At 44.2% G+C, this 14075-nt stretch overlaps 1 protein-coding gene across 1 annotated transcript in view; it reads left to right on the plus strand.

The window, feature by feature from the left end:
- RRP12 (ribosomal RNA processing 12 homolog) overlaps positions 1 to 14075 on the plus strand; it is a 1805151-nt gene that overhangs the window by 1400193 nt on the left and 390883 nt on the right. Inside the window, exon 28 of the mRNA XM_044056239.1 lies at positions 9041 to 9145. Coding sequence (XP_043912174.1) covers positions 9041 to 9145 — 105 coding nt within the window. The remainder of the gene's footprint in view (positions 1 to 9040; positions 9146 to 14075) is intronic.

The following is a 14075-nucleotide window of genomic DNA, read 5'->3' on the forward strand; positions in this document are numbered from 1 at the left end:
GGGAGCTCGCTTCCCTTTTTTTTACCCCAATAACTCATTCGCCCTTCCAACTCCCGGTATCTGAGTTTATGGATCCGAGAGTTCCCAGTATCAGGGGGTCGGCACCAATGGTACCAAGTACCTTGATGCCGGCCATTACCTTGAGCTCTTTGGATCCAAGTAGTTCGGACAAGAGCATCTCCCTGAGCCAAAGCCTGGGCGTCTGATCCGAAGGTTTGTGTCTTTCTCCTTTGGTGCTGATGTCGGGTCAGGGCCCTCTCCTCATTATCTTGGCTGTGGCAGGCTCGACTCTCATCCCCATGGTGGATCTCGGGAGAGCAGCTTTCTTATTAGTTTCCCAGAAGGCTCAGGCTCACTCTCCTTCAGCTTTCGACGTGGTGGAAAGGGTGCTGTCCAGTGGATCAAGGCCCCTGACCATCTCGGATTCTGCCCAGACTCCCTCGCCTCTGGTTGCGTTTTCAGCCATTTTGCCGATGCAGAGACAACTCGTGCTCAGTGTGTCCCAGACTGTTTCCTTCGTGGAACCACAGGTAGTTTGTGAGCCCTTTTCGGAGAGTCCCACTGAAGAGGTTCCTCACAAACGAATGTGCAAAAGGAGGCACCTGGACTCCTCCTCAGAGTCCCTCACTGAGGATACCGATTTGAAGGAACGGGAAGGTCCCCCTAGATCATCCCCCCCCCCCGACGATGTCTCATTTGGAGACATGGAAATCCTGCACCAGTGGGGGGGGGGGGGGGGTTGGTCCACCCCCAAGCCTTACTCGGACAAGTCAGTGATTCTGGAGGCCTTTGGCACAGGCTGTTCTACCTCCTGGGTACCCCACCCCTGCAGATCACTTGGTGGACTTCATTACCACCCAGGCATGGAAGGAACCGGACACCATGGAGCCAATCTTCAAACATCCCAACAAAATTTTGAGCCCTTCTGTAGACAGACCTAGTTGGAACAAGGAGTTCCCAGTGGACACCATAATGGTAGTGGCTGCTAGCCCAGGAAAGGTCTACAGTCCATCCCCTGACCGAGAGTCTAGGACGATGGATTGTCTGGAAAGCGGACATATGCTTCGGCCACCTTTTCTATAAGGACGCTGACTTATTTGGCCCACATAACACTACTGCAGCGTGACCTGGTCAAGGAGCTAACAGAGTTGCCCCCGGAGTCCATGTCACCGGAGGTTAAGTGCATATTCTCGGTGCGCATGACCACTCTCAAAGCGGTTTCTAATATGTCCATGCACCTCCTTTTGCATGCCACTGAAGGAGCAGCAAGGGCAACTGGGTCCGGCGTTGCCATGAGGCGACACGCCTGGCTCAGGTTACGTCAGTTCACGGAACCCTTTAAGCCATCTTTTGCGAATGCCCCTTATGATTGTTCTTTTTTGTTTGGGAAGACGGTTCATGAGATGTTGGTCCAGAGTGAAAAGGACAGTTGGACACTGTCTTGCCATCAGGATCCACTCCACTAACTCCCAAAGATCCTTTTCCAGGAATCACCAGGGCCAAATGAAGATGTGGTTCCGGAAGTCTCAGTATTCCCAAGACACTGGGGACTCATCTTCCCCTAGAGGCAGAGGGGGACAAGACAGATGCCAGCCCAGTGGCAGTGAGGGTCCGAGAAATTTCGGGTCTCGAACCATTCTCAGACAGGCCTGCGCAGCATCCCTGAGGGGTTGCCTGACTGCTCTGCCCTGGAGGCAGTCGGGGGTAGCCTTTCGATGCACCTGATGGTGTGGGAGTCCTTGTCAACAGGCTGTTGGGTGCTTCAAATAATATCCAGAGGTCACACCATCCCCTTTGGGGCTCCTCCCATTCCACCAAAACACCTCCTGGATGTTCCACCCACGGAAAGGGAAGTAGCAGCACTCGAAATAAAAACGCTGCTAAGGAAATGAGTTGTCCAGCCCGTCCTCTGAGATCAGTCGGGATCAGTGCCAAAAAAGACGAGGACCTAAGGCCTATTCTTGACCTTTCCACCCTAAACCTGTCAGTTGCCAAAGAGGAGTTCCAAATGGTCACTCTACAGTCCATCCTGCCTTAACTGCAGGAGGAACAACTGGATGTGCTCAATAGATTTCCAGGATGCGTACTACCATATAAAGATGCACAGATGTTCCAGGAGGTTCCTCTGCTTTCAGCTTGAGGCCAATCACATTTAATTCCAAGCCCTACCCTTCGGTCTCACCACAGCCCCCAGGGTGTTCATCAAGGTCATGGCAGTAGTAGTGGCTCACCTGAGGCTTCAGGGGATACAGGTCTACCCGTACCTGGACGATTGGCTCCTTGCCGCTCCCACCAGGCATCTACTTTGTCAGGCCAGAGACTATTTCCTGAAACTGTCATGCTTGCTGGGAATTACAATCAACATATCCAAGTCTTTTCTAGACCCTGTTCAGGTCTTAGACTACATTGGAGTGAGGATAGATATGGTGCAAACCAAGGTCTTTCCAACTCCAGAGAGAGTTCAGAACTTATGACTTTATGTGTCCATGATCCTTCAGTCTCGTCCTCCTTTAGCCATGGCAGTATTATGGCAGCCACCATTACTCTTCTCCCCTGTGCTCGTCTTCACATGTGGGTATTACAGTGGACACTAGTGGTTCAATGGTCACTACTAGATCTATCGTTGATGTATCCTATTCATATAAGCAATGCTTCCAGGAAGTCCCTCTTCTGATGGATACACTCCTCGGATCTAATCGAGGGACGAACTTTTATTGCAGCCCCTCCTCAAGCCATGGTGACCACAGATGCCTCCCAACTAGGGTGGGGGGCCATTACTCGGGCAGGACAGTCCAAGGCACGTGGTCCCTGATTGAGACCAAGTTTCATATCAACGTTCTCGAGATGAGGGCAGGTCTTGTTAGCATTGCAAGCCCTTCATGCCTTTCTTCCTCTGTGGACTATTGCAATTCAAACAGACATGTCAGTGATCTGATATATCAACAAGCAGGGAGGAACCAGATCTTACCCCTTTGTCACAAGGCTATGAGAGTGTGGGAATGGGCAATCTCCACCAACCATTTCCTGGTAGCAACGCACATTTGGGGTCAATCCAACATACTGGCGGACAAATGCAGCAGAACTATCCTGATGCCTTACGAGTGGTCTCTGAATCCTTCTGTAGTGGACAGATCTTCCTTGAGTGAGGTCGGCCTTGCTTCGATCTCTTCGCTTCTCCTTCCAATGCAAATTGCAGCGAGTTCTTCACCCTTAACCCCCCACAGGGGGAACCCCCCAGGGACGCTTTGATCCATGCTTGGCCTCCCGGTCTTTATGCTTACCCCACATTACCTCTCATAACAAAATTTCTCCAGAAGGCTTGCAGGTTGTGGAGCAAAGTTATCCTCATTGCCCCATTTTGGCCTTGCCAAGTCTGGTTTCCCTTCCTTTGGTCTCATCTGATAGTTCTTCCATGGATCTTGGATCCGATACCAGATCTCATTTCTCACCCCTCGAGGGTCCCTCATACAGACCTGGGCAGTCTGAAGCTCACTGCTTGGCTTCTTCAGTTCCCTTGATTGCTAAGATTCCAGGTCTGTCTTCTCCAGTCAAGACTATTCTGGTGGCAGCTCATAAATCGGCTACCAGAAAACTATACTGTAGCAAATGGAAGCGTTTCTCTATTTGGGCTTCTCAAAGGAATTTGGACCCTTTCACAACTTTTTTTCCATTGGCCCTTGTTCTTGGCGTACATTTTCCAGCAGGCTGCCAGCTCATCTACAGTAAAAGTTCAACTGGCTGCCATTTCCAATTTCCATGTAGTTGAGAACATGGCTTCTTTAGCTTCCTCCAGACTTTGCAAAACCTTTATTATAGATATCTTTCTTTTAAGACCCCCGGCTAAAGATCCTACTCCTCCTTGGGATCTTACCCTAGTTTTACAAGCTTTGGTTATTCCACATTTTGAGCCTGCTGCTTCTGTGGATTTGAAATTTTTGTCTTGGAAGACAGCTTTTCTAGTGGCCAACACCTCACCTAGGAGAATGTCAGATCTCCAGGCATTCTGTCAAACCTGCATATATGATTTTCCATAAAGACAGTGTTTCACTTCGTACTAATCCCTCTTTTCTTCCTAAAATGGCCTCTGAAACAACTATCAATCAATTTATCCGTTTTCTTTCCAAATTTTCAGAACAGGGGTGAATATAAATTGCACTTGTTAGACATACACAAACAGCTACATTTCTACTTACACAGGACTAAGGCCTTTCGCAAGTCTGAGCAATCGTTTGTGGCTTCTACACGTTTTCTGGGAAAACTGGATTCTGAGGTAACCATTGCCAGATGGATTTCCCTTTGCATCTTTCAGGTTTACAAAGATAAAGGCATGCCTCTTCTAAGTAGGATAAATGCCCATTCTACCAGGTCCATGGCTACATCAGCAGTCTTTTGGTCTAGGGTGTCTTTGGATGATTGTTCGGCGGCTACTTGGTCCTCATCAGACCTCCCAACCGTTCCGAATTACTCGGTTTTTACCGAGTTTTGGGGTCCAAATGAAGGGGTGCCATGATTCCCGAGTGGCACTCCTTCATTTCCGATTTTTCTTAGCTTTTTCAAAATTTTCGCGCTGTCGGAGCTGACGTCATCACGTGCGCAATGACGTCAGCACCGTCAGGCTACCAGCCAGTCGGAATTGAGCTCAAGGAGCTCGCATCATCAGTTCCGGCTGGCTGGTTGTTCACATCATCATTTCCGGCAGTTAATTTAACGGCGGGAAGGAATTACTGCAGCAGCGACGGCGGGAAGGAATTACTGCAGCAGCGTGGGGAACAGGAGTCCTGAGTCCACCAGTATTAATGGCAGCAGTGAGCCCACGGTGACGGACCGGACAGCAGCAACATGACATGAGGAAGGGATTAATGGCAGCACCGAGCCCAACAACATGAGGAAAGGAACAGAATGGCAGCCGGGCCGGGGAATGGAGCACTACTCACGGTAAGGTTACCAGCCATTTTTCCTTCTTGACAGCTTCAGAGCAGCTGAGCCGACTAATATATGTTATGCACAGTGATCAAACTGGTCGATTTCAAGCACTTGTTTCACCTTCTTTAAAGATCACTGCAGGTGAATCACAGGCAACTTACTGCTGCACCCGTTTACTTGCTACTGTTGGACTTGGCCCATTTCAGTTATGTTGTGTGTATAAGTTTTGTATGCTATTGTAACTGCATTAATCTCTGTGGGCTGTTTCAGTTGACTTGAGCTGAATGCAGTTTTAGTTCAGTGCTTCAGTCAGTTTATTTGCTACCGTACTGTTAGACTTTGGCCGTTTCTGTTATGTTATGCATACACGTTTTATCTGCTGCAGCATGTTAATCTACTCTGAGCCGTTTCACAACAGTTTACTTGCTACTGTTGGACATGGGGGGCCATTTCAGTTATGGTACGAGTGCATGTTAATCTCTGTGGGGCATTTCAGCTGATATGAGCTGAATGCAGTTTATTTTATCTGTTGAACTTGTGTGCTGGGCTGGCCATTTCAGAAGTGTGTGTGTATGATCAGGTTATTTTAATTGTGTGTACGATTGGTTAATTTTAAGTGTGTGACTGCACGATCTGGTTATTTTAAGTGTGTGACTGTGTATGATCGGGTTATTTACATGTCTGTACGATCGGGTTATTTTAAGTGCATGTGTGTGTGTTTTGTCTAATTTTGAGACCATCTTTATGAACTGATTGTAATTATATTCTGAGCTCTGCCACAAAAAATAAAAACAAAGGTTTTCTTAAAGAGATGAGAGGCGCTCTGCCACAAAAAAAAAAGGTTTGTCTGGTATTTTCTGTGCTGAAAGTGATGTTTCATACATAGGACAGTCGTGCTGAGTTTCCTCTTCCCTAGATTGGTAATTTTATTTGAAAGAACCTCTTTGGAATGTGTACCAGAGTTGCATATTTTCTGTACCTCCTTGTGTCTATTAATATACTAACCATGATGAATGCTGCAGACTTGGTACAGTTCTCATATCCTGTGGTTTTGAGCATTGTACTACATTATAAGTAATTTTAAATATTCATGAAACAAATGAAGTGAAAAAGGCTTTCCCCTAAGGAAAAAAAAATTGGTCCTTAAATCCCTTTTTTGCTCCCCTAGGTTATGAAAAAGATGTGGTGCATAGTGGGTAACAGCAGAATTAATGGAAATAGAATGTTCGCATACTGGTCGCTTTGCTAAGTGTAAAATTAGAATTGTCAGGGCCCCAGCTCAGTGAGAGGAAGCTAATCGGTCATAATCGACTGGTTTTCATATATTCATTGTGTTTGCCAGTAGTTCTGCATCAATACTGTGTAAAAACCTTTTGAGCTGTGAATTTGCCCTGCAGTTGACAGCAAATTCTCTTTTATTAGGACTGCTTACCAATAATCAGGGCAAGATTGTAAAACCTCCATCTCTGCCATTTTCTGTTCCATTTTCATTTTCACCTCCAGATCCATGGGGGAAATGTTTCATTTTGGTGTTTGTGCATACTTGAAACTACTGAGTGGTTGGATCCCTGGGGGAAAGGTTTCATTTTGGTGCTTGTGCATACTTGAAACTACTGAGTGGATGGATCCCTGGGTAAATGTTTCATTTTGGTGCTTGTGCATACTTGAAACTACTGAGTGGATGGATCCCTGGGGGAAATGTTTCATTTTGGTGCTTGTGCATACTTGCAAACATACTGCTGAAGGGATTAATGGGGGTCTGGGGGAAGTGTTTAATTTTGGTGCTTGTGCATATTTGAAACTACAGAAAGAAATTAAGCTTTTGACTTTTTGCTATGAGTCAGTTTCTCATAAAATTGTAGTTTTCAGGAAAATCAGTGGCAGATCTTTGAGGAATGAACTGCAGTCAGAAAATAATGGCAGGCAGCAGACGTTGCATTTGATTTTCAGACTTCATCCTTCAGAAAAGTCATGGTATGCTATGGAAAATTTGTTGTTCTGTCCACAGCACAGTCTGTTTGAAAGAACAGTATTTAAGTGTCACTGTATTTCTGAGCCTTTGCTTAGACCCCTGTATTTGTGGATTTGTCTAGATTTCTTGCTGCAACAGATTGAGAGGCAAAGCCATAATATCTGCAGTCAATAACTAACTTAATTCTGTGGAGCTGTATCTGTGCATTCTGACTTCTGTTGATTTTAATTCCAGTTTACCCATTACTGACATTTGATGCAAAGCCAGGTAATGGGGCACTGGAATGGCCGCAGAGGGACTCTGGTGTTATATTTTGGTTCTGTTCTTCAGTTTGCGTTTGAAACTTGGTATCCCATAATTCTGCTGGAGTGGGCGGGGTTGTGTAATAATGTATGCAAATTTTATGTTAATCAGCGTACAGATTTGTACCTATTTTTCATGGGCCTTGTCCAGATTTCTGATGTTTCCAGGTTGAGAGGTATGGTCCTCATCTGTCACCTTCATTTTCTCGTTATAAATTGGACATATCTAGGGGGAGGGCATCCTTTGGCTCCGCAGTGCTCTGAAATATCCTTCCATGAGGGCCACTCAAGAATTTTGTATTTGGAGACTGTATCCCACAAGTTGATTATCAAATGAAGTCGACTGCTTTAGATAAAGAAGTTATGTACGTACCATAACATTCCATCTGAGTAGTTGGACTTCATTTGTCAGCAGCCGTCTCTTCCTCCTTCCCCCTGACCTTCTCATCATGTTTATTTTTTACATTGGTCAGCAGGAGAGAGTGCCTGTGCGGCTCTCCTGTTCTTCATTGTTGGTGAGGTTTATCTGATCGGGTTTTTGTGTGTGTTATAGCAAATTCGATCTGAGGGAAGGAAGGAGATGGAGGGGTATTATGGATAAGGGGAGGAGCTTGGAGCTCAGATCAGATGTTGGTGAATCTGCTGTCTTGGATCAGGTCCAGATCGGATATCCCACAGGTTGATGACAAATGAAGTCCAACTACTCAGATGGAATGTTATGGTAAGTACATAACTTCTTTTTTAACATATCTATCTGTAAATGATTTCCTGTGTGATCCTATTCACCCATACTTAGCCTGCAAATAGTCCAGTGCAAACAAATATAAATAGAATAAAAAAATGTGCATGTACATTTGTTTGTGTATGTATATACATATGTGTATGGGATCCACACGTTTCATTAACAAGGTTTCTGTTTGCTTCATCAGGTCACACTAACAGTGAATGTTGCAGCTGACTATAGCCCCCCCACACACACACACATTTTTAGTCATGGTTATGTTAGTATATAAAAGATAAGGTGGGGCAAACTTCCCATCTAAAATGCTTTTCCTGTTTGTAATGGTTTTTAGCTATTTGAGATTACAATTTGATCTTGGGCAGCTCAGATTAATTGATTTTTTTTTTCTTACTAGGGCAAGAGTGAGAGCTTGAAATAGTTTAAGGACTTTACTAGGCTGGCTTTATTGGACTGTGAAGTAGTCATAGTTTTGTAGGCTTGCAGACTGCTTTATTGTATAATGCAGAACTTACATTTGCAATAGCTGTAGTTACAATTTAATGCATTTTGATAATTAAGATTTTAAGTAGGCTGTAGTTGGTTGAACTTCATTACTTTGTCAACCCTAAGCCATACCCTTGTGTGTGTATGCAGGCATATACATGTGTGCCACCACAAGCATGCGCATATATATTTGTAGGTATAGAATTTATCTACCCAAACACTCCTTGCACAGTTTTTTTTTCTTGTGTGTGTCAGAACTGAATCAGGCACATATTATTCCTTCTTGTGTATTTGATTCTCCCACCATATGTCATCAGTGTGCATTAATGCAAGGCCAGCAGTGGTCTTTGCATGGAAAGTGCATAGCTGTAGAAATAACAAGCAGATGCTAGACCAACTCAGCTTCTTTGGGGAATTAAACTGAAATCTTATACTTTATTGGTACAGTAATTTCTCTCTAAAGATGAAATGTTTTTACAGCTCTGCTTTTTGTACCAGACAGCTGCTTCGTAAGTTGAAATGTTTAGCATTTGTCATCCATTAATAATGGTAATAAAATTGAAAAGAAAGGGTCTGATGTACTTCAAATGCTAATACAGTTTTTTTTTTCTCTAGAAGCCATTCAGCAGTACTTGGCACTTGTGTATGCAGGCCTGGTGGGATCAGTAACCATGATCAGTTGTACCGTGCTAGCTCTGACCCGTCTTGTATACGAATTCAAAGGTATGGATTAGAATCAAATCATGACTAAAGACATTTAAACACTGTGTCTAGACTTTGTGCCTGATTTTGTTTTAAAAGAGAAAATAGTATTCTGATTTTTAAAGCTGTTTAGCCAGAAATTTATAGTTTTTTGCATGGTATATCAATATTTTCTGAAAATTTTGATATTGGCTGCTTACTAGCAACAATGCTTCATAAAACCCATATTAAAGGAATCATGTTCTTATCAGGATAGCACGGAGTAAAGAATGACAGTAGTGCAGGCAGAGGAATATTTAGCTCTGTCCAAATGCCAGCTGTATCCTGTCTTTACCCTCTTCACATTCTTAGCAGGTGGTTGCAACATGTGGACCATTTATGCAGGTAGTAGTGTGTGTATATGAAATATTATATGTATTCTAGGAATTTACAACAATTACGTCATACTCACATATATTTTTTTGCCATTCCACAGTTTTTCTCCAACAACTCTTTACACAGGTTCTGATGGGACTAATTGAAAGTTGACCATGGCTTTTTAATTTCTTTCGTTAAAGTTTCTGGTAATAAATATGAAATCTTTCTCTGCTACTTTTTGTTCTCAGCTTTGTCCTTTTTAATACCTAACCATATTTATTCTTTCTTGCCTGTTCATTATGCCAGAAAATACTTTAGTTGCATGTTTGTTCAGCTTAAGTGTTAATACTGTACATCTGTCTGACAATATCTAGAACGCTGTCAGTACAGTTCAGTGTTTATTGCTCATTTTGGCTGTCTGTGATTTTGCAGCATGTCCTTGATTTTTTGACAAATTGTTGATTTTCTGGTAAAATACTGATGATTGCAAGTCATTCAGTGATACCAGGCATTGCTTTTTATTTTTATTGTTCAGAAAATTTTGTTGAAAAACAGTATTTTTTCCGTTATCTTTTTAAGTCAATTAGAGTGAAACCTAAAAATAATCCACTTTTGGTCTTTTATTCCTACATTATTATAGGTTCATAGGTGTGTACTTGGCTAATGGCCCTGGAGCCTTTACAAACCTAGCCCATAGGATTACCCTGACATCGTGCCACCTCACCTTAGTTCCCAGTGCCTCTGTCAAGTAGAGCCACTGGAGTGATCTCTGGGGTGAATTTTCTATTTCCTATCCACTCATCAAGGTTCCTCTTTAAGAGGGCAAGTGAGGTGCTCTGTTTGACATGTATGGGAAGTCTATTCTATAGCGAGGGCAGTCTCTGGGTTATGAACCTGTCCCTCCAGCATGTTCTGTTGATTGTGGTAATGATGTTGAGGTCACTGGAGCGTGTGGTGCAAAGGGATTGGGATTTCTTTAGATGTAGCATTTTTAACAGAGCTGAATCAGACATGGCTTTATATGTCAAGCAGAGATTGCCTCTAAGTAGGCGATATGAGAGAGAATAGTTGGAGTTTTAGGAGTCTGTCCATATAGGACAATTGTTTAAGGCCTAGGATTCTCTGTGTGAGGTACTTTTGCAGCCTCTCCAGTTGTTGCAAGTGTCTAGTGAGGTACATGCCAAATGGGGCATTGTTCCCGATGATTGGCCTAATGAGGGAAGAGTAGAGGGAGACAATGACCTTTCTTCCTGGATGCAAAACCCTTAGTAATGAGATGTGCCACATAGAGGGACTTTCTGACCACACTGGTAGTGTGGTGGTCAAAAGAGAGGCTGCTGTAAACCTGTGTTTCCAGATCTCTTATAACACCTTCTGTGTTCAGTGGACTACCATCGATGTGGTAATTCATGGGAACCGGGTTTTTCCCAAAGGGGATGATGACCCATTTTTTGGGATTGAGCTTAAGGCCATGGTTCTGACATCAGTCGTTGGTCTCATTGAGGCCTTTTTCTAGGATGTCAGCATCACTTGGGAAGTTAATAATAGCTGCGAACTTTGTCAGCCAGAGATCCTTTGTGTTGGCCTGGACTGCAGAGAAGTAGATACCAAACAGGAGAGGACCCAGGACCGAACCCTGTGGGACTCCACTCATGCTTGGTGGGTAGTCTGACTTGGAGTCTGGGTTCCATCTGTGAGCCAGTTTGCAACCCACCTAGTGATATAGGGGTTGATGCCTAGCTTAGTGAGTTTTTCTATGATTCTTGAATGGGGAATGGTATCAAACGCCTTGGACAGATCAAGATAGGCTGTATAAACCACCTTGCCTTCATCCACAGCTCTGGTGACTGACTCAAAGAAGTCGAGCAGGCATGATCTACCCTTCACAAAACCAATCTTTGTGGATCCAGAGTTTGGAGATTCCCCCCTGTATCCTTGTTTATTAGGTCCATGATGCGTTCCATAGCTTTGCATATCAGACTTGTCAGGCTAATGGGGCGATAGTTCCCAGGGTCTGTAGTTGCTCCTCCTTTGTGGAGAGGGATGACTGTAGCAGTGCGCCGTTCAGTAGGGACAAAGCTTGATGAGAGGCTGTGATTGAACAGGGCACAGGTGAGGTGCCAGTTCACTCTCTAGTTCATGTAGAACATAGCCAGGGATATTGTCAGGTCCCATGGAAGCTGCATTCTTGGCCTTGAACAGTGATGTTTTAACCTGTGCAGCAGTAATACTGTGGTTGCCTGGCAATCTACTGGTGTTGTGATTGCTCCTTTTGGGGGGGGGGGTAAAGTTGGCACTAAATCTGTCTGCCAGTATATTGTCAATATCTGTTGGCTTGGTATAGGAGGTACCATTGTGCAGTAGTTCAGAACAAATCTCGGTATTGCCATGGAGATTCTTTACATAACTATAGAAGGCCTTGTGGTTGTCTGTACTATCTGCTGCAGTTCTGTTTTCATAGCTAGCTTTAGAGGATTTGATGAGGGATTTCAACTTTTTGTTGAGGCTGATAAGGGAGTTTTTCCAGTGTTGGGACTTCACCTTATTCCACATCAGTTTCCTCCTCCTGTTGTAAAGTTGGTTTATGGCAGGGGACTATCAGATTGGCTTCCTTTGTTTGGAGGAGAGTGTCGTGGTTCTATTGGATATGGTGAGATCCATGCATTTGTGTACATGTTTGTACAGCGCACTGATGTATGATTTGGTGACATGCAACTGTTCTCCATTTGCATGGGTGCCATGAGGTTAGCTACCTCTTGTTTTAAGAACCCAAAGTTTGCTGCACCTGAAGGTATCTCCGGTGCATTATGTTGGGCTACCAGTCTAGAGGTGTACGCATTTTTTATGAATATGGAAACACCACCGCCTTTGTAGCTTTGGTCCAAGTTCTGGGGCCGAAAGGTGTGGAATGATTTATAGCCTGGTAGTGCAGGTGTGCTTTCTGCTGCCTTGAACCAGTTCTCTGTTACAGCAAAAATGCTGATGGTTCTCCATTTTAAAGAGTACATTGAGCAAGTGCATTTTCAGATTTAGACTTCTAGCATTGAGCAGCATGACCCTCAGATTGCATTTGTTTGTAGCTGTTACAGTGGAAATTTGGTCTTTGGAACACCGCCTAAAAAAGGCACTATAGGGGTGGCAAGAGCCTTGGCCATTATCGGAAGCCCAGGGGTGACAGATGCAGGCCATCTCTGGCAAAGCATCGAGGTCTGTTAATCATGTCATCCCAGGCAGACAGATACTGGATCCCCTTAGAATGACACCAGAAACTTAGCCAGTTGTTGAAATCTATCATTTTCTGCTTGTACCGTGGTATCATTTTGGGTGATGGTAGGATGCTGCTCAAGGTTAAGATCATACCCGCCTGGGCTACATAATCCGAGAGCTCCTCCATGTCTCTCTTCATGTAGTCCAGGGAGGTACATCTCAGGTCATTCACACCCACATGTACAATGACAGAGTCATATTTGTACCTGTTGTTGAGGTTGAGGGACCTGAGTGCATGCGTTATGTGGCGGATCCTGGCACTTGACAGGCAGCTAACTGTTATTTTTTCCTTATTCAACCTAGTGAGTGGGACATCACTGTGCCTCACTATTGAGTCACCTATGACTAGTGTGTTGGGCATGCTGTTCTGCCTTAGGGGCTTTGGTTGAGTGGCACACTGTTTAGGAGAGTTGTGTCTCATGGTTAGTGTTGTGCTGTGGTGGTCAAGTGCATTTCTGCCTTGGAGGTGTCTGCTGTTTGGGTAGATTTTTATTGAGATCCTCCACAAAGGTGAGTGTGTGGTTTGTGTTTTTATGTGAAGGCAGTGCTGGTGTGTATTCTGGAGGGCTGTGTGTTCCATGTTGTGGTGCAAGTGTTGACTTTCTCCTCTTGACCAGAAATTCTGGTCTTGGCTGGAGAGTGCGTTGCTTCCAATTTGGACATATAAGTGCATTTCTCACAAGTCTGAGTGTTGGGAGGTAAGAGGAGAGGGTTGTCGGTGAACATGAGGCAGTTGCTAAATTGTCTCTGGATGCCCACGTTCACCAAGTTAATATGGGAAAGCACAGGGAACTGACCTTTAGACATGCCTTGATGGGTGAGTATTGGTAAGTACTGGAGCTCTTTCCTTGTATAATGTTTAGTGCTGGTAGCACTTTTGTGTGTTAAAATAATTGCTACAAGAAGTCTGGTAAAGTGCTAGACTGATACGCTAGTAAAAGTGCAGGAGAGGAGAGAACTAGCAAGTCTAAGGGAAAAATTGAAGTGCAGACTTTTGCACTGCTCAGAAGCTACAAACAGTTCTAGATACAGCAATTCTGTATCTGACCTAGACTAGTTTAAGGAAAGGTTGGAAACAAGCGCAAATGCGGGCTTTTAAACCAGAAGTTGAAAGAGATGGAAAAAACTGCCCAAATGGCCAATAAACTTCACTTTCTGGGCCAGTAACCACTCCTCTTGTGGAATATAAGCTACCTAGTGCTTACCACTCCAACTGATAAGCTAGAAGGCTTCCATCCAACACAGACAAGCTTGGGGGGGCTCAGAAGCTTACATACAGTCCTGGATACAGCAAATCTGTATCTGGGCTAGACTAGTTACAGGAAAG

This window comes from Protopterus annectens, chromosome 14.part0 (assembly GCF_019279795.1).
Source record: "Protopterus annectens isolate FY-2018-M chromosome 14.part0, PAN1.0, whole genome shotgun sequence".
Taxonomy (NCBI): domain Eukaryota; kingdom Metazoa; phylum Chordata; order Ceratodontiformes; family Protopteridae; genus Protopterus; species Protopterus annectens.